At 42.4% G+C, this 19,470-nt stretch overlaps 1 protein-coding gene across 1 annotated transcript; it reads left to right on the top strand.

The window, feature by feature from the left end:
• The first annotated feature begins 994 nt into the window (after positions 1 to 994).
• Positions 995 to 11,284, top strand: ZNF502 (zinc finger protein 502). The gene is made up of 3 exons (XM_082664679.1): positions 995 to 1,048; positions 7,035 to 7,148; positions 7,993 to 11,284. Exons 2-3 carry the CDS (start codon positions 7,094 to 7,096, stop codon positions 9,555 to 9,557), a joined length of 1,620 nt encoding a protein of 539 aa, XP_082520805.1. The 5' UTR covers positions 995 to 1,048; positions 7,035 to 7,093; the 3' UTR covers positions 9,558 to 11,284.
• The last annotated feature ends 8,186 nt before the right edge of the window (positions 11,285 to 19,470 follow it).

Genomic DNA, 19,470 nt, shown 5'->3' with positions numbered 1-19,470 from the left:
CACGTGCAGCTCCCACCTGATCTGCACCAGAGGGTGCACACTGGGGTGAAGCCCTACGTGTGCCCTGAGTGCTGCAAGGCCTTCAGCTGAAGCCCTTGCCTCCTGGTGCACCCGCAGAGCCACACAGGCAAGAAGACCTATTGCCACACCCAGTGCAGGAAGGCCTTGGGCCAGAGCTCCCATCTCGTCTGCCACCAGACCACTCACACCCAGAAGAAGCACCAGGCCGGCCTCCCTGGTCAGAGCCCAGAGTTGAGGTCAAGGTTCATAATCAGGAGCTATTTTTAGCACATGGAATGTACTACTCCCTTGCTGAGATGGACCATTCTTTTTTTTTTTTTAAATAAATTAATTTATTTATTTTATTGGCTGCCTTGGGTCTTTGTTGCTACGCACGGGCTTTTCTCTAGTTGCGGCGAGCGAGGGCTACTCTTCGTTGCGGTGCGTGGGCTTCTCATTGGGTGGCTTCTGTTGTTGCAGAGCACAGGCTCTAGGCGCGTGGGCTTCAGTAGTTGTGGCACGTGGTCTCGGGAGTTGTGGCTCACGGGCTCTAGAGCACAGACTCAGTAGTTTTAGCGCACAGGCTTAGTTGCTCCGTGGCATGTGGGATCTTCTCCGACCAGGGCTCGAACCCACGTCCCCTGCATTGGCAGGCGGATTCTTAACCACTGCGCCAACAGGGAAGCCCGAGATGGCCCATTCTGACTCCCACTTAGCACTCTTTCCAACCCTAACGCCCCCATCTACAGTTTTCCCCAGACATGAGGTGGTCACTGTGTTCCGGGTGAAGGCAGTCTTTCATGGGACATCAGGCACGCCACTGGGCTTGGAGGGAAACCAGGCCCCAATCGCCTTCTATGAGGCCCCTATCGAGAGGCTCCTCCCGATTCCTAGAGAGGCAAGCGAGGGCTGCTCTTCGGGGTCGCTGATGACGCACTACCGGCCGCGCTGCTGTTCTTCCGGTCCGGGCGGGTGAGCCTGCGCCTTGGGTTTCCGTGTACCTCCGGGACCATGGTCGCCGCCCCGCTGGGAGCCGCGGGACCTCACGGTGAGCGGGCGGGGCCCAAGGGAGGGGAAGGCAGCGGCTCCGGGTGCGTCTCAGCTGTGGCGGCGGCCCAGGTTTATGTAGCAAGCCCGCCCGGGTCTCGTTCTCCCCGGGTTGCTGCCTGCACGGCGGCTCCGAACTCCCGGCGGCCCGGCCCGGCTTGCAGCTTCAACACTGCACTCACCAGGGCCTGGCACAGAGGACACGCCTAAGAAGATGGTGGAGTGAATAAATGAATGAATGAATGGTGATTGAGTGATGGATAAATGATCAAGACCTAGGACCCGTGTTCGGAAATGAAATCCTGGGGCCAGAGTTCTCGGTCTGGATACCAGCTACTTCCCCCAACCAGTCCTGCAACTCAAACTTTTTTAAGGGACCGACTTAAGAGCAGAAGGCAAATAGTGTAAAGCGCACCAGCAAAGGAGTCTCGAGACCTGGGTTATAATTACCCACGATAGAGCCGGTTTCTTGATCTTTAAAAGTTGGACTGTCACTACCTTCTTTTTTCTGTAAAGCTCAGTTGATAGCATGTACATGATAGCACGTACGGAAATGTTAACGTCTAACAACAAAAATTTACTATCCATTACTTGCCAAATATTACACAGGGTTTAGAGACGGGGCTACAGGATGAGTGACCTCAGAGCCTGCCAAATGGGAAGACGCTTCCACTGTAGTGCTGGAAGATATATGTGTGAGCAGATTTCTGTGGTAATGTTTTAAAACACATTTATTTGGCACTTAACGTGTACCAGGCACTGTTTTAAGCAGTTGCGCTAATTTATTTAGCTTTCACAGCAACGTATTATCTAGTTTTTAGTGAGGAAATTGAGGTACGAGAGAATAGGTAACTTATCCGAGGACACATTGCTACTGAATGACCCAAGGCTGCAGAAGAGATAGATCCAGTGTGCTGCTGCAGCCTAGAAGAATACGTTACTTGGGGCAAACAGGCAAATCAAGAAGGGCTTCAGAGAAGAGTACATTTAAGTGTGGTCTTATTGAAGGAATTGTAGTTTCAAATTCTTGGAAAACCCCACCTGGCTTCCCCAGAATCCTTCTAGAGGGATAGGGAAGTGGCAGCAGGGAGAAAGCTTATAAGGCATGAGGAGGAAGCCAGATCCCTCTTAGTTTAGCAAGATGAGGATGGAGATATATATGTCCGTTCACCATAATACCCGTTTTCCCCAAATCTGGATTCAGATAGATCTTTTCAGCATCTTAAAATCACCAACAGATTATTCCACATTATGTATTTGTGGAAGCACCTATACATCCTATTCTGGGCAACTTAGAGGCCAGGGGGACAGCAGACTGTGGCTCATGGGCTAAATTTTGGTCTACCACCTGTTTTTGTTAAAAAAAAATTATTGAAACACAACCAAGATCACTTGTTTACATATTGTCTAGTTCTGTTTTCAAACTACAAAGGCAAGGTTTGCTAACTTTTGGCGTAGACAAACAGCTCAGATGATCCACGACTGGAGGACAGTGGTTGTTACCAACCTGTCCTTCTCAAACATAATAATGCCTAACCCCTGTTGAGTGCCTGATATGTGGCAGATATCTTTATAAATGCTTTACGTGAATTAATTAACTCATTTAGGGAATTCTCTGGTGGTCCAGTGGTTAGGACTCTGAGCTTTCACTGCTGAGGGCCTGGGTTCGATCCCTGGGGTCAAGGGAACTAAGATCTCACAAGCTGTGCAGCACAGCCAAAAAAAAAAAAAAAATTTAGTTAGGGGTTTCACAGAACGTTGGAGCTGGAAGGACTCGTGGATATTATCTAATTTGTCACCTTTTTCAGATAAATAGCCTGCTCATGTGGGCTGTGGCAGAGCATAGTTTCCTGAGTCCCAGCCCAGTCCACTTTGCCACTTTGATCTTATTTTGAAAGGGAAACAAATACCATATCCATTAGGTGTGGCATTAAAAAGAAAGGCTTTCTTTTGGGGGTGTGCTTAAACCCCTGAGTGAGATCTCTCATTTTTAAGTGTTTTAGTGACTATAAAAGTAATTCGTGTTTATTGCAGGAAAAATGAAATATGTAGAAGGATAAAGGACAAAATAAAGTAACCCATTAAATGGCCTAGAGATCAGTTGTTGACATTTTAGTGGGTTTTCCTCTGTCCTTTTTTATGTGTGTGTTTTGTATATATCTGTGTAGCAATAATAGTTTCTGTTTATTGAATGCTTACTTTAGTACTGGTATATATGTGCATGTTTTTTGTTTCAGTGTTTTGTAGTCTCCTGTTTTAACATATTGTATTTTCTCATGAATATTCTTTGAAAACATGACTCTTAATAGTTTCATAATCTATCATATTGATATGCCATCAATGTTTACTTGCCTGTATTTTTACAGTTATAGTAACAATGTGATCTTTGTACATAAATCTCTGTGCTTATCTCTGATTATATTTTTTTCACTTGTTTTCTGTGATTACAGAGTTATTTACTTATTTCTACAGGAAAACTTTCAAACATTGCAAAAAGAAAGACCTTAAAACAAAAGTTTACCATAATCTTATTCCTCAAGATGATCATGGCTAACAAATTGATAGATATTCTGAGAGATTTAAGTTTTTTAAAAATAAGGCAAAATATAGATAATTGAAGAAATTTGGAAAATAGAAGAGAAAATCATTGATAACTTATATCACCATAGTGGTGATTACCTTTTCTTCTTGATCTTATTCATATGTATATTTAAACATACATATATAACATTAGATTGTATTTGAAATTTTAATATCCTGTGTTTTTTTTCACATTTGCCTATAAGTATTTTTCCACATTGTCACATATTTTCATTTTCAATTATCTGATGTCTGTATAATTTCCACCAAGTGGAAGTACCATACTTTGCTAAATTGCTGAGCCTCAGTGTCCATCAACAGAAAAATTGTGTTTTCCAACAACATTTCAGGGGATTTTTTTTTTTTTTTTAACAGGTAACAAAAGAATTCAGCTTGGGTTTTTTCTCCCACTCTGGGAGGTTCCTTCTCTATGAAAAAGTTCTAACAGTAGAATTACTAGGTTAAATAATATAGGCATTTTTATGACATACTGATGACTGAGGATATTCTGAGATCCATTGCAGGTGTTGTATATAGTACAGATTGAGAATTTTGTCCTGACTTTCTGTACCTACAAAATGGTGATCGTGGTGTCCCAACTGCCACTCAGCCTACAACTTTAAGACCTAATACATTGGGTTGGCCAAAAAGTTCATTCGCGTTTTTCTGTAACATCTTACGAACGAACTTTTTGGCCAACCCAGTATATTGCCAGTTAGCTCTAGAAAGATGGTACCAGTTTACATTCCCACCAGTGGTGTGTGAGAAGCTCTCGTTCCCTGTACCTTTGCCTGTTCTGAGTTTTAGCATTAAAGAGAGAGTTTCCAACTTGATATAAAAATTGATTCTTCATTCTTTCAGTTCTCATTTCTTTGATTACCAGTGAGGTGAAACTTTGTTTTGATATGTCTATTGGCCTTTTGTAATTCTTGGTGTATTTGTTGTACTTTGCATTTTTCTATCAGTTCATCTTTTTTCTTTACTCGTTAATAGGAAGTCTTTTATCTATCAGGTCTATCTACTCCTTGATGTATAAATCAAAAATACATTTTTTAACCCTTTACTGGGTTTTGGTTTATTTTGGTATGTTGTGTGAGGTAGGAATCTCACTAAGTGTTTTTTCCAGATACTTAAGCAACAGTCCCAACATAAATTGTGAGTAATCAATTTTTTTCTGATTAGAAATGCCAATTTTTATCATATATTAAATTAGTTTACTTATTTCTCTTAGGGATTAGGAATCTCTAAAATTAAAAACCAGAGTTAAACCTCCTTATAAATGTGTAAACTCCCTGTTGAGGTTTCCTAGCTACACTCTTTTGATGATTTTATCTGTTACCCCCAGAATTTCAGTTACCTTTTTTATGACAAAAACTCTAAATCCAAGTTTTCAGCCCACACCTCTGTCCTCTGTTCCATATATGTATGCCTGATATTTCAAACTGAATGTATCTTTTTCCTCCTCAAACCAGTGTTACCACTCTCACTAAAGGTCACTGTCATCTCTGAAGCCCCAAACCAGCAAATTATCATTAACTTCTTCTCCCTCACATCTCGCTCCAGTAGTCATCCTGTCCTGTTGTTTTTGTCTCTTAGTCATCCAAGTTCCCCTTATTGAATTGCTGAAACAACCTCCCAAGGGGTCCTGCAGCCTTCACCTTGCCTCCTACCTTCCACCCCTTGTACACGCTTTGCTCTATGAGCAAAAGGATAAGTTGTGTGTGTGTGTGTGTGTGTGTGTATGTGTGTAATAGAAGATCTAATCATGTCACATATTTTTTTTATGTCATTAATTATTTTTATTCCATTCTATTTATTTTTCTTACCTTTATTTCAGCATAATTATGAGTTATATTGTTCAGAGAACTTACTTTTTTTTTTTTTAACATCTTTATTGGGGTATAATTGCTTTACAATGGTGTGTTAGTTTCTGCTTTCATGTCACATATTTTTCAAACCTTTTCCAATACTTTTTATGACTTTTTGCTCACTTTAGGGTAAATTCCTTAAAGTGATTTGCAGGGTTGTATTTGCTTGCCCTGGGCTTCATGTCTTATTTCTAGTGCCTAATACTTTGGCCTTACTAGATCTCTTTCATCCTTCCAAAGTATGAGGCTTGGTTCCTTTTGTATATTCTGTTTCATCTCTCTAGTATCTTCTTTTCCCTCTTCACCTGTCTAATTCTTATTTATCTCTTCTTATCTTATCTATTCTTATTTATCTTTTTATCTCTATCCCAGATTAGATTAGGTCCCCTCTGCTGTGCATTCTACAGGACCCAATATTTCTCCTTTTATAATTCCCTTATTTGTGACTACTGGTGTTAGTGTCTTTGTTGAGCTGTGACATAAGCTCTGGGTAGGCGGGGGCATTTCTGACTTTTTTTCCATTGTCTAGCTCTGATTATAGCCAAACCCCACCCTACTTCATGAGTCTCTGTAGGATTCTGCAGTGGGTCCACTTTATGTCCCTGCTATGGAAGAGGATCAGGAAATCCCAGATAGGATCCTCTTAAACCTCTAAAACTCAACACCGAGGCACAGACCTTGATGAGAAGTCCACAGGGCCAGCCTTATTATATACTTCACCAGACATCCTATTCTTCCATGCCTTCTGAGCTCTTGATTATGGTAAACCATCTCTCTACCTTCTGTTTTTCTTGAAATAATGCTTCCAGTTCTACTTCTCACTTCACGGTTATACGGAGAGACATTTTTGGATGAACAGTTATGATTTTGACTTTCCCAAAACCAGAAACTCTCTATACTATTTTTGCAACTCTTTGTAAGTCAAAAATTATTTCACAGAGTGTTTTTGTTTTTTCAACTGCAGCCTACACTCTTATATTGAGCTATGCCTGAAGAAAAGATTTTGAATTGATAAGACATCTTGAAGAAAGGACAATCAGCATATCTCTAGGTTGTATCAAATAGAAATCCCTAATTACTATCCAACTCCTTGACATATAGGGGAGGTGGGTGGATCAGACTTAATGCATTAGCCTTGCTATGAGGCCGTTTCCCAACACAACATTTGACTATATAATTGATTTTTCATATAGATTATTGTATAGTGGAAAGAGTGCACTAATTGACATGGATATTCCCATTCACTTCATAGTTATTTTTATCTTTATAAATAACATTCTGATTTATTTCTCAAGTACTTGAGTGTTTGCTAATATGTCAGTCTGTCTGGCTGCCATTTCTTGGACAGCTGACAAATGGAGTTTGTTAACCTAGAAAGCTGGAAGCCACCCCTGACTCTTGGTGATGCAGGCAAGTTGCTGTCCTGACAGGTTTTGTGTGAGTTACCAGATAGTATCCTTAGGCAACAGCTCTATCTCGTTTTTCTGTTTACTGGGACAATGATATCCCCTCCCCCACCTTCTTTTCCTCTATGAGCAGGGCTCCCAGTTTTTCAACCTTGAAGTCTTTTACAATCAAAGCAAAGTGAAGATTTGTGGATGTTGAATATGCAAGGAGCTGAAAAGAGAGAGATTGAAAGAGAGATTTGTCCAGGTGAGTAAGCAAGGGATCACCAGTGGAAGAAACAGGAGGGCTTTGGAAATTTTACAAGAAAAACTGAATGAAGCTCAGGAGAGCAAATTACCCTCTCTTTTAGGAATGCTGGGGTGAATGTGAGTGAACATCTATTGAGTGAGCATCTCTTGAGGCCAGCTTTTCCCTGGTACTCATTTGATCTCATTTCCACTATTTTGCACTTTTACATTCTCCCATTCTCCACTCTTTGAATACAAACCATCCATGTTTCTTGTCTTGCCCGAATCTTAGTCTGTTATTGTTTGTTTTTTTCCCTTTATCTCCCTGGTCTCTGATTCTGTCACTTCCTTGGTGTCTGCAGCTACTCATTTTTCATTAATGGTGATCACCTTACCCTGATGCAGATCTCTTTCACCAGTTGTAACTCTGAATTACTTGCCCCACTTGCTCTTTTTTTTTTTTTGGCTGCGTTGGGTCTTTGTTGCTACACGCGGGCTTTCTCTAGTTGCAGCGAGCAGGGACTACTCTTCATTGCAGTGCATGGGCTCTAAGCATGCGGGCTTCAGTAGTTGTGGCACAGGGGCTCAGTAGTTGTGGCTTTCAGGCTCAGTAATTGTGGCACACGGGCTTAGTTGCTGCGCGGCATGTGGGATCTTCCCGGACCAGGGCTTGAACCTGTGTCCCCTGCATTGGCAGGCAGATTCTTAACCACTGTGCCACCGGGGAAGTCCTACCCCCACTTGCTCTTATTGGCCATTATTAATAGGCCATTACTGAGACCTGTCAAAGTTAGGTCCCTATAAGTTCAGGGGCTTGCACTCTGCCTTGTACAAGAGATACTCACTGTGGTGGTTTTTTTCAGGTTGGGTGAACAAGCCTGCTCCAGAGCAGGATGGCTCTGAAATTGATTTGCCAGGGATAGCATCAAAGAGATCCCAAGAGGATGAATACCAGGATTCTACATTTGAAGAAAAATATGTATGTGAGAGCATGAAGGAAAACCCTCCCAGAGAGGTTTCTGGACCATGCCTTTTCCAAGAAGGTTTTGGGGGAATAGCTTTCATCCACAAGGACGCACCTCCAGAAATGATGAGACAAGAATATAATTTTGAGAGAAGCCTGCTTTTGACCTCAAGCCTTGTTACACATCTCAGGGTTTCTACAGAAGAGAGCCTACATCAGTGGGAGACAAGTAGCATATACACCAATGAGATTTCAGACCAAAGTAAATGTCCGATCTTCTCTACACAGAAAAAATCTTGGAAATGTAGTGAATGTGGAAAAACTTTTAATCAGAGCTCATCCTTTACCCAGCATCAGAGAACTCATACGAGACCCTACACATGTGAGGAATGTGGGAAAACTTTTAGTCGTAGCTCATTCCTTGTTCGACATCAAAGAATTCACACCGGAGTGAAACCATATGGATGTGAGCAGTGTGGGAAAACATTTCGATGTCGATCATTTCTTACTCAGCATCAGAGAATCCACACTGGAGAGAAACCATATAAATGTAATGACTGTGGGAATTCCTTCCGCAATCATTCACATCTCACTGAACACCAAAGAATTCACACTGGAGAGAAACCTTATAAATGTAATAGATGTGGGAAGGCATTCAGTCAGAACACACACCTCATTCATCATCAGAGAATTCACACTGGTGAGAAACCTTATTTATGCAATGAATGTGGCTCTTCGTTTCGCAAACACTCAAATCTTACACAACATCAGAGAATTCACACTGGGGAAAAGCCCTATAAATGTGATGAATGTGGGAAGACTTTCCATACAAAGGCAAACCTCTCTCAGCATCAGAGAATTCATACTGGAGAGAAACCCTATAAATGTAAGGAATGTGGGAAAGCGTTTTGTCAGAGCCCATCCCTTATTAAACACCAGCGAATTCATACTGGAGAAAAACCCTATAAGTGTAAGGAATGTGGCAAAGCTTTTGCTCAGAGCACCCCACTCACTAAACATCAGAGAATTCATACAGGAGAAAGACCGTACAAATGCAGTGAGTGTGGTAAAGGTTTCATTCAGAGCATTTGCCTTATTCGGCATCAGAGAAGCCACACTGGAGAAAAACCCTATAAATGCAATGAATGTGGGAAGGGCTTTAACCAGAATACCTGCCTCACTCAGCATATGAGAATTCATACTGGAGAGAAGCCCTATAAATGTCAAGAATGTGGGAAAGCCTTTGCTCACAACACGTCTCTTACTGAACATCATAGAACTCACACTGGTGAGAAGCTCTATAAGTGTAGTGAGTGTGAGAAAACCTTCCGCAAGTATGCACACCTTAGTGAACATTACAGGATTCACACTGGTGAGAAGCCTTATGAATGCTTTGAATGTGGAAAATTCTTCAGACATAGTTCAGTCCTTTTCAGACATCAGAAACTTCACAGTGGTGAATAAACCTGGCATTCAGGTTATGACAGTTCTCTAGAGACAGTGACTAGGAATCTGGCTGGGGAAGAGGGACAGGAAGAGTTCCTAGAGGAAAGGATAAAGGAGCCTTGGATACTGCACTCAGGAGGGTATTTTGAGAAATGGAGGTGGGAGCTTGGAGAATGCAGAGCCTACTCCAGGTGGGCATCTGGGAATACAGGGTCGGAAAGAAGTTCCTACTTTTCACAGAAATCCTTGCTCTTTGCCATTCCTTTGTCTCCATGGCATTCTCATACCTGGAGATGCCATTTAAGTTAGCACTGTGTTTCCCTTATTACACCCCTGCTTCACCCTCCCAACTTGTCACCTGTGTTCACTGGTCATAGGCTGAGGTGCTTTTCCAAATTGATTGTCGGTGTGAAAGTGGCAGCAGCTCTGAGGTAGTGCTGAGTAGCCTGCAGATGCCTGAGGCCGCTCTGACTATGCCACCGTGGGGAGGCTGCCCATCTGTGGAGGCGTTCCCATGAAGGGGAGATAGAAACAAGTGAAAACAGAATCCTTAGTCATTCATCTATTCAGCAAATAAGGGGATATATGGCAAGAGCTGGGTTGATTGCTACAGAAAAATTGGTGAAGAAGGCTTTTAACAGGGTGAGGGAGAGCTTCCTGATCCTTTCAAGCTGGAGGGTGACTTGGGGCTAAGAAGGAAATAAGAGATCAAGAGAGACTTCTCTTGAATGATGTCAGTTTGTGGGAAGGAAGTCAGATCTGCTCAGAGGAAGCAGAGAGGAAGACCTAACCTCTTTCCCAGAGGAATATTATCTTACCCAGAAAGAAAATGGTTTGTGCTAGACTGCTAGTGCTAGGAAGCCTCAGAGCAGGAAGCCTACCTGTGACTGAGCAAGCTACCCACATATCCCGGTACTAGACTAGGGCATCACCTGTCTCTTGTAAGTTTGGCTGGGACACTAGTGCACAGGGACCAGGGGAGAGGGGCCCACTAGGATTAACAAAGTGGGACTTGGTTTGTTAGCCTTTAGAGAGGAGAAAGCATTAGTGATGAAGTGGTCACCGTAATGGGGATGGCTAGGTTTTGTGTAATCATGGCATTGGTGGCTCTAACCATGGATTCATTAGATCTCAGATATTTGTTTTTATTGGGCCTCTTTTTCCAGGATATTTATCATTCCCTGTGGATTGGGAGTATGTAGGGAAACACTTCTCGTGGGATGAATTTGGAAAGAATTCTAGAGAGAATTACCTCTTTTTCAAATCCCTGAAAATTGAGATAACATGGTTTGCCATGACTGTGATGGTATTTTATTCTTTTGAGAGAAAGGAAGGGCATGTTTCCCCTTTATTTCCCCATTCTCTTTCATGTTTTTAACTGCTACCCAGAGATTCAGCTCTGGAAGATTAAGTGATCTTAAATTAGCCTTTGACTAGTATTTGAAATAGTTTCTATGCTCTGAAGCTTATATAGTTTTTAAAATATGACTGTTTAAAAACTAAAGTAAGTTAATTCTGGAATGGTTATTTGGAACTCAGCATCGATTTTTTTTTTTTTCCAGAGCAAGTATCTTACAAGCATTGGTTTGAGCAATTAATTACCAATAATGGGAATGTGGCAGAAATAACATATTTTCCCTCTCCAGCTGTAAAGATTATGTTCTCAAATCTGCCATAGGACAATTCATAATTGAGTAAATTAATATGGGCAAAAATAACCCTATGAAAACTTTACATTTTATGCTCATGGAAAAAAAATATAGTCTACTGAAAGCAAATGTCAATGTATTTTTTTTCTAAATGAAAAAAAACCACTAAACTCATTGCTAGCATGTAGTAAATGTTCAATAAATTTTTATTTGTTGAATTAATATATTTTAGTCAAACTTTGCCCACCAAAAACTTTAGGAACTTCCTGATATTTAGAGTAATATTTATATGCTACCATCTTTGGAGTCTTGAGTGGTGATTAGAGAGGAAAGGGAGAATTTTCTTGAGGAAGAAATGTGTTGTAGTTTATCTTATGACAGGGCCGAAAGTAAGCTCATCACACGAGATGAATTGTGCCGAAGCACAGCAGTAGAGGGCTGCCGCTCGCCCAGGCAGAACAGCGCCGTCTGTCCTGCTGCGGTAGCTTTTATTAAAGCATTATCTAGGTTTACACTTTAAGACTTGTTTTCTTAACATTTCAGAAATGCCAAAGCAGCAACCTATGTTTTTATTAATTATACAAGGAATAATAGGCTTTCTTGAAAACATGCCGTGCTTCGTCCTTGAGCGCAAAAGCAGCACGAAGTTCCCACCACTCTGATTATACTGAGGACATCTCATGGATCAGTGCCCAAAGCACTCAATGCTTCTTCGCGGGCCCCCGGTTTGCCGGGGGCGGGGGGGGGGGCTCAAAGCATTCAGGACTGTTCACAGCTCTGGCTTATTCTCATGCCCCCGGTTTGCCGGGAGGGCTCAAAGCAATCAGGACTGTTTGCAGTTCTGGCTTATTCGCCAGCCCCCAGTTTGCTTGGGCGGGGGGGGCTCATGGGTCACGTCTCCTTTCCATGTCCTCAGTTATTCCACTACAGAAATGGGAAAACCTTAGGGGTGAAAGATGCCTAAGTTGATGTTAGAAAGATTTTCTAAAATGGAGTGGAGAACATGGATTAAGTGGAGTTTTTAATCCTCAGGTTAAGAGTGTCCAGTACCATTTTTACTTCCTGGAGAAGCAGGAAGGAAAGGAACGTGTCATCTTTACTCTCATCCTGTGTTCTCACCCTTGCAATATTTGTTCCTGATTTTCTCTCAGTTGCTGGCCCACCATATACCTAGCCACTCCAGCTTGGCCCCAAGTCTAGGAATTGTCCTCTTCCTCAGCCTTCCCTCGTCATATCCAATCAACAACTATATCCTGTTGACATTACATAACTCCTAAGTCTGGAAGCCATCTCTACTGCTGCTGCTTTATTCCAGCTCCCTGGTTTATTTCCTAGGCGATTTTTATGTTTTCCCAACCAGTCTTGCAGTTTCTTGCCCCACTAGGCCATCTTTCACATTTCTTCTGGATGGTCTTTGCAAGACACAACTGTGGCAGCTCTGTTGTTCTCTCTCTGAATAAAGTGCTAGCCTCAACGGGCATCTGAGGCTCCTCATCTGGCCCAGGCCCCCTTTGCCATTCTCAGAGGACATTCCTTGCATGTTCTGTTCCATACTGCAAGTTCCTGTGACTCATCATCTCTGGACTCTACTTTGGCACCTTTGCACATAATGTTTTCTATGACCTATTTGCCTTCCTTGCTTCTGCTTGCCTGGGAGGCTCCCATTTGTCACTTATGAATGTGCTCAGGCAACATCTCTTCAAAGCTGTTTCTGACCTCACATTTTTGTATTATTTCTGTGTTTTGTAACTTCATCATTTCATGTATCATGTTAGGTTGTAATGGCTAGTTTACAGATCTTTCTCTTTCCACTGAACTGTCAGCTCCATCAGGGCAGGAGCCATGTGAAATTTATTCATCTTTGTATCCTCAGTCTCTGGCATTTCGTAGGTACTCAATAAATATTTGTTGAGCTCAACTAAAATCAAGTCAGACATTTCTCCATGCCCACCTACAGGTCGTGACTTAGGTCCACAGTTATCAGCAGAAAGGAGGTGTACATGAGTATACCTGAGCAGAAAGGTGAATACATGAATGTGTCACGAAGCGTTTGCCAGAAGCAAGAATTCTGCACCTTCCTCCAAGGTACAGAGTGTGTGGTCCACTCTGATACTTTTTCTTATGAGATCCTACAGAGAGGATCTCATAAGAAAAAGTAATATGTAGCAAAGAATTTTTTTGATTTTGTTACAAATTAGGCATTTAAATGTCCCATCATAGTTTAACAAAGTGCTTTCAGATATACTGATGTCAGGGTCAATAGGAAGAGGAAAATCCATGCAGGTGTAGAAGCACAGCTATGTCAACTGGAATATCCATGAAATAAGAGAGACAGGAGCTGAGCAGTGATGCTGGCCTGGCAGGAGAGCAGTTGAGCTGGAAACCCCAACATGGAAGCTTATGTCTTTCCTTGGGCTCTGGAATGATAAAGAATTAGAATGTGTTGCTTATGTTCAGTGTGCCGAAATGTAATTTGTGACTTCAGAAGGACACGGGATGAGGCCACATGAGATCCTCAAAACGACAGAAGGGAAAACAGAAAGATGGTTGGACTTGCCCAAGGTCACACACCTAGTCTCAGGTAAAACTGAAACTCCAGTGTCCTTTCTTTGCCCTCAGATTTCTCTTTACTGGTTGTAATTCTGCTCCATGACGCCTCTTTACTTGTGTCTGTTAGGCCCTACTCCTGAGAATGGGAGAAGCTCACTTTAGATCAAGAAGCTTTTTGGCCCACAGAATAAGACCTTACTGCATGTAAGTGAGGGTGAGAAATAAGTTGATTTTACATTTTGACCCCATCTTTCTTTCCACATAATGCAGAAGTCTAGTCTTGACCCGGGGTAGCTCTAGTTTCACTCTCTTGCAGCTGCTATCTAGAGCAGGGCTAGGATCATTTTAGTTTTGTGGAATATTTTTGGTGTCCATTCCTCCAATCCATTTTCCACCTCTCATTGAAAAATCTCAACCCAAATTGCAGTTAAGCCCCAGATTCCTGTTTCTAACCTGCTCTGCCTAGGGTACCCCACTCCAGGGTTAGTTTCCACCCAGCGGAGCCTGCTGATTTAGAGATTCTTTGAAGCCTAAAAGTTAGGGGGGAAATGAGTAGGCCTAGGCTCTGTGGTATGTGGGATGTTAGGGCTATGGAGGAAGAACCTGCTATCTTGCTGAGACTGTGACATTGGCAAGCCCAACATTGTTCCCTGGCATGTCAGCTAACAGTTCTACAAAGGGTCCCCTTTTAGCTGAAGATGGTTAGTGATGGTTTCAGTCTGGCATCTCCACTCCTGTTTTCAGCATCCTAAATGGATTCCATTTTGGGAAAACAGTCCATCTGGAAATTCGAGCAGGTAACTGCTGCATCTCATTCATTTATTGTTTACTGAGAGCCTACTCACACTAGGGATATGATGGTAAGCAGACAGCCCTATTTTCCTGAGCTTGCAGATCAGTGGGAATGCCTGGAAGTAGGTCAGGTGCCGCATTGCCCATGCCTTCATCCCTGGGATACATTTGTCAGGATGAGCCCTTATGCGCAAATATTCCTTAATGAGGATCAGCAGGATCTAAAGTTTCCCAAAAAGGGGGCAGGGGTGCTACCTGGAAGGCTTGAAACGTCCTGGAAGCCAATTCAGTCAATGGGGGACTGGAGCTGGGATTTGGGGAACATGATAGGACGAACATTTATTGAGCATTTTTCAAGTACCAGAAATTCTTGGTAATTTACACGAGTTAGCCTCATTTAATCCTCACAACCCTGTGAAACTTGGTATCATTAAGGAGTGCGCACAGAGGGGTAAAGTAACGCCCAAGTTCACACACTGAGAATCTGAGCTCTTGTCTTTTGGCTGATTGTTGAACAAAGATCCGGAAGGGTGTTTGCGGTTCCTCTGAGGAAGCCAATTATCCAGCAGGTGAGAATGTGTATAAGAGTGTTCTATAAGCTTTGGGAAAACCTTTAGAGACCTCCAAAGGACCGTGACCTGGAAAAGAGTTTTTAGGAAGATCAGTGTGGTCGAATTGCTGGGTGAATTAACCTGGAGTAAGAGCTCCCTGTGGCGTCCCCCAGTCTCACTTGCGGTCAGCCTCCTTATTCTGGGAGGAGGTATACTGATGGATTTGCCACTGTTTCTGAGCCGGGGAGGAAGCCCCCTGCCCTCCTAGGGAGACAGCTGCGGTTGCTGGCGCGGCGCGGACTGGTGACGTCATGGCGGCCCAGAGCGCCCAGGAAGAGCTGCGCGGGCGGCCCAGGAGCGCGCAGATGATAGAGGGTGGAGAGGTGTGGCCGGCGGCGCCGCGGGGAGCGCGTGGTGAGCTGAGTAGGCCGTACCCGGCTGCGGCTGGTTCCAGGAGGAACTCAGTCGGCCGCAGCGCCTCTTCATTACGGCCGAGCAGGGCCCTTTGGAGCGGAGGCCCGGGGACCGGGACCGGCTCCCCTGAAGAGGGAGGGGCGAAGGCTGTCCCAGAGCCCTGGTCTGGGAGTTGGGAGGCCGGGGTTGCAGTTGCATGTACTTGAGCCAGCGAACCCCTAAGTTCCGTTTTCTCTGTTCCAGAAGCGAATACTATTCCTCGCTTTGCCACTTCACAGAGTTGTACGGGTTGATTAAGTATATGTGCAAGTTATCTCTTTCCTTTCATTAAGTTTATATTCCTCTCTAATAGCAACAGGATAGGTGCTGTACAAAGACATCAATAATAATTTAACAGCAGGTACTATTTATTGAATGCTTATCAGTCAGTATTCTTCTAAATACGTTCCATGTGTTAACTCATTTATGCATCATCACCCTATGAAGTAGTTATTATCAGTTCCATTTAACATTTGTTAAAAATGGAGTACAGAAAGAGTAACTTACCCAATATCACTTAGTTAATAAATGGTGGAACAGGGATTCAAACCCAGAGACCACTAGCCCCGAGCCCATGCTATATTTGTTTTCAAGTTTGGTAGAGGAAAACGGGATGTAATCAGAGTATTAAACACAGAGTGGAAGGAGCTATAGTAGAGACGTGTGAAATTTTTCCAGAATGTTGAGGAAGTGCCTTGGAAGCGTGAAGAAAACTTTTCCTCAAGGAAGAAATGTGGTGGTTCATACTTGACCTGAATATTAAAATTGTTTAGAAGAGTAACTTAATCTAATTAGAAGTTTGAAGATAATTAGTTGTTCAGTGTCAAGAGGTGCTAGTGGATTGGGATGGATTAGACTGGAAACCGGGTCACTGCATTTTGATATGGTGGTCTTTCCTTTCTATTCAGAGGGGTTCTTAAAACCTTTCCTTTTAGGAGGGGTTCTTAACATCTTCCAACAGACACCCCCTGTCTTTTGTTGAAGATTTTGCTTCACACCGAGGCAGTCTTATTTGCCTGAAATTAATAGGCCTCTGATTGTGGGAGACTAAGTGCTGGGGTGTTGCCCTGTTATTGACTCAGCCTATTCTTAACAAGAGGGCATCTCACTGCTGGACACATAGTAGCTGCTCAGTTAGTACTTTTCACAGAAATGAATAACCAGCTTCAATCAAAGAGGGACTGGAAGGGCTTGATTTGAGGTTCTTGCTCTTTTCCATCTGTTTTTAGAGTCAAAGAATCACGAAGTGTTGGTACTAGAGGAAGCTTTAGATATCATCTAGTTTTTCATTTCACAGATTTAAAAAGTCACAGTTGAAATTGAGTGACTTGCTTCAGGTCATTAAGCAAGTTAGGGGCAGAGCAGAGACTAGAACCCAGACCTCTTGACTGAGTCCACTGCTTATCTCACTGCCTTTTACTGTAGCCCCATAGTCTTTGATTTCTGAAGTCAGTGACTTCTCCATTAGGTTTGGGGGTGGGGAGGTGCCTTTGGGCTCCAATCTTATCTCTGGTGGAGGAATTTTTACCCCAGGATGCTTGGTCCTTAAGAGCACCTGCCCTCTTTCTTTGTGCATTGTCACATCTCACTGACTTTTTGTCATTGGTGATACATGCCTACGAGAACAAGGACATTCATTCAGATTTAAAGTAGTCATTTGGTTAGGGATGGGCTATTCCTGGATTCCCTTGAATCCAGAGTATGAAGGCAGTAGGCTGACAATTTATGGGTGCTCTTTCTCCTCCCTCTGTGCCTCAAATTCCTGCTCTTCCTCATGAGAAGAGTCCCCAGGAGACAAACTGTAGTCACTTGTATTCCTAACAGCTTGTCTCTGGGTAAGTGAAATCTAACTAGAGAGCCCAAGATGGGGCTGCTCAGTAGGCAGACCTAAGGTGGGACCCAGCAGTGACCACTATACCTAAACCCTGCAGACTGAAAACACAGAACCACCCAGAAATGGGACCATCTTACTTAAATCAGATTTAGAGTGGCTTATTGTGAAAGAAGGCTATGGAGTAATTGGTAATAGGATAGATCAGAGTATGAAGTAATTTTTTAAATATTTATTTATTTATGGCTGCGTTGGGTCTTTGTTGCTGCGCGCGGGCTTCTAGTTGCAGTGACTTCTCGTTGCAGAGCACCGGCTCTAGGCATGTAGGCTTCAGTAGTTGTGGCATGCGGGCTCAGTACTTGTGGCTCGTGGGCTCTAGAGCACAGGCTCAGTAGTTGTGGCGCACGGGCTTAGCTGCGGCATGTGAGATCTTCCTGGACCAGGGCTCGACTCCGTGTCCCCTGCATTGGCAGGCGGGTTTGTAACCACTGTGCACCAGGGAAGTCTCAGTAATTTCTTATCACATGAACTTAAACTGCAGTCATCTGGTGGAACACCCTGAAACCACTTGCTGAACTGCTAAGTATGATGCTCTAATGGTGTAGTGGTCAGAAACTGATAGTAAATTATTGGAAGACCCATTGCAAAGGTGATTAAGTGTTTCCTCAGAGGGTATGCAATGGGCTTCTGGCCTCGTTTGGAACAAGAGCTTAAGTAATCACAACTGCCATTGTTATTGGCCATCAGAAGGCAGTGTGGAGCCTGGGTATCTGTTAAAGTAAGTAAGAATAGTACTGGGTGAACTGGATTTTTAGGTAATGGGAACTTTTTGAATAGATATAATAGACTATTTATGTCCTGCAGAATTCAGTCTAGTCTAATATGTACACATAATACATGTACACATATGTGCCCATATGTGCATTGAGAGATCCTAGAAGAAAATTCATCAAAATACCAACTGTTTCTTTTGGGTGGTAAGATTTCAAGTAATTTCATTTTTGGACTAACTGACTGTTTTACAGAATGAGCTTCCCCCCCCCCCCCGTATGATTAAGAAAAGAAAACCTTTTTATTTTGGACAATAAAAATAAAGGAAATAAAGGTGTGGTTAGAGTTTTGGTTTTATGTTTAGCTATTTAAACCACTTAGAGTTTATTTTTGTATATATATGTCCATACTGGAAGTTTATACAGCAGATAAAGATAGATTTACACAAAATAGTCAATATATTAACAACCAGTGTGGTACAAGACTGCCCAATCAAATCAGTCTCTTGACTGTAAACCATTAAAAAAAATTTTATTGGATTATAGTTGATTTACAATGTTGTGTTAGTTTCAGGTGTACAGCAAAGTGATTCAATTATACATATACATATATTCATTCTTTTTCAGATTCTTTTCTCATACAGGTTATCACAGAATATTGAGTAGAGTTCCCTGTGCTATACAGTTGGTCCTTGTTGGTTATCTATCTTATATATATATATATATATAGTAGTGTGTGTATGTAAATCCCAACACCCTGATTTATCCCTCCTCGCCATGTTACCCCTTCAGTAACCATAAGTTTGTTTTCGATATCTGTAAGTCTGTTTCTGTTTTTTAAATAAGTTCATCTGTATCATTTTAAAAAATTATATCCACATATGAGTGGTATTATAAGATATTTGTCTTTCTCTGTCTGACTTCACTTAGTATGATCATCTCTAGGTCCATTCATGTTGCTGCAAATGACATTATTTTGTCCTCTTTTATGGCTGAGTAATATTCCATTGTATATATGTACCATATCTTCTTTACCCATTCCTCTGTTGATGGACACTTAGGTTGCTTCCTGGCTATTGTAAATAGTGCTACAATGAACACTGGGGTGCATGTATCTTTTTAAATTATGGTTTTCTCCGGATATATGCTCAGGAGTGGGATTGCTGGATCATATAGTAGTTCTATTTTTAGTTTTTTAAGGAACCTCCATACTGTTCTCCATAGTGGTTTTACCAATTTACATTCCCACCAACAGTGTAGACGGTTCCCTTTTCTCCACACCCTCTCCAGCATTTATTGTTTGCAGACTTTTTGATGATGACCATTCTGACCTGT

Source organism: Grampus griseus (assembly GCF_964374135.1).
Source record: "Grampus griseus genome assembly, chromosome: 10".
In the NCBI taxonomy this organism is placed as follows: Eukaryota; Metazoa; Chordata; class Mammalia; order Artiodactyla; family Delphinidae; genus Grampus; species Grampus griseus.
This window is presented reverse-complemented; position numbering and strand designations above follow the sequence as displayed.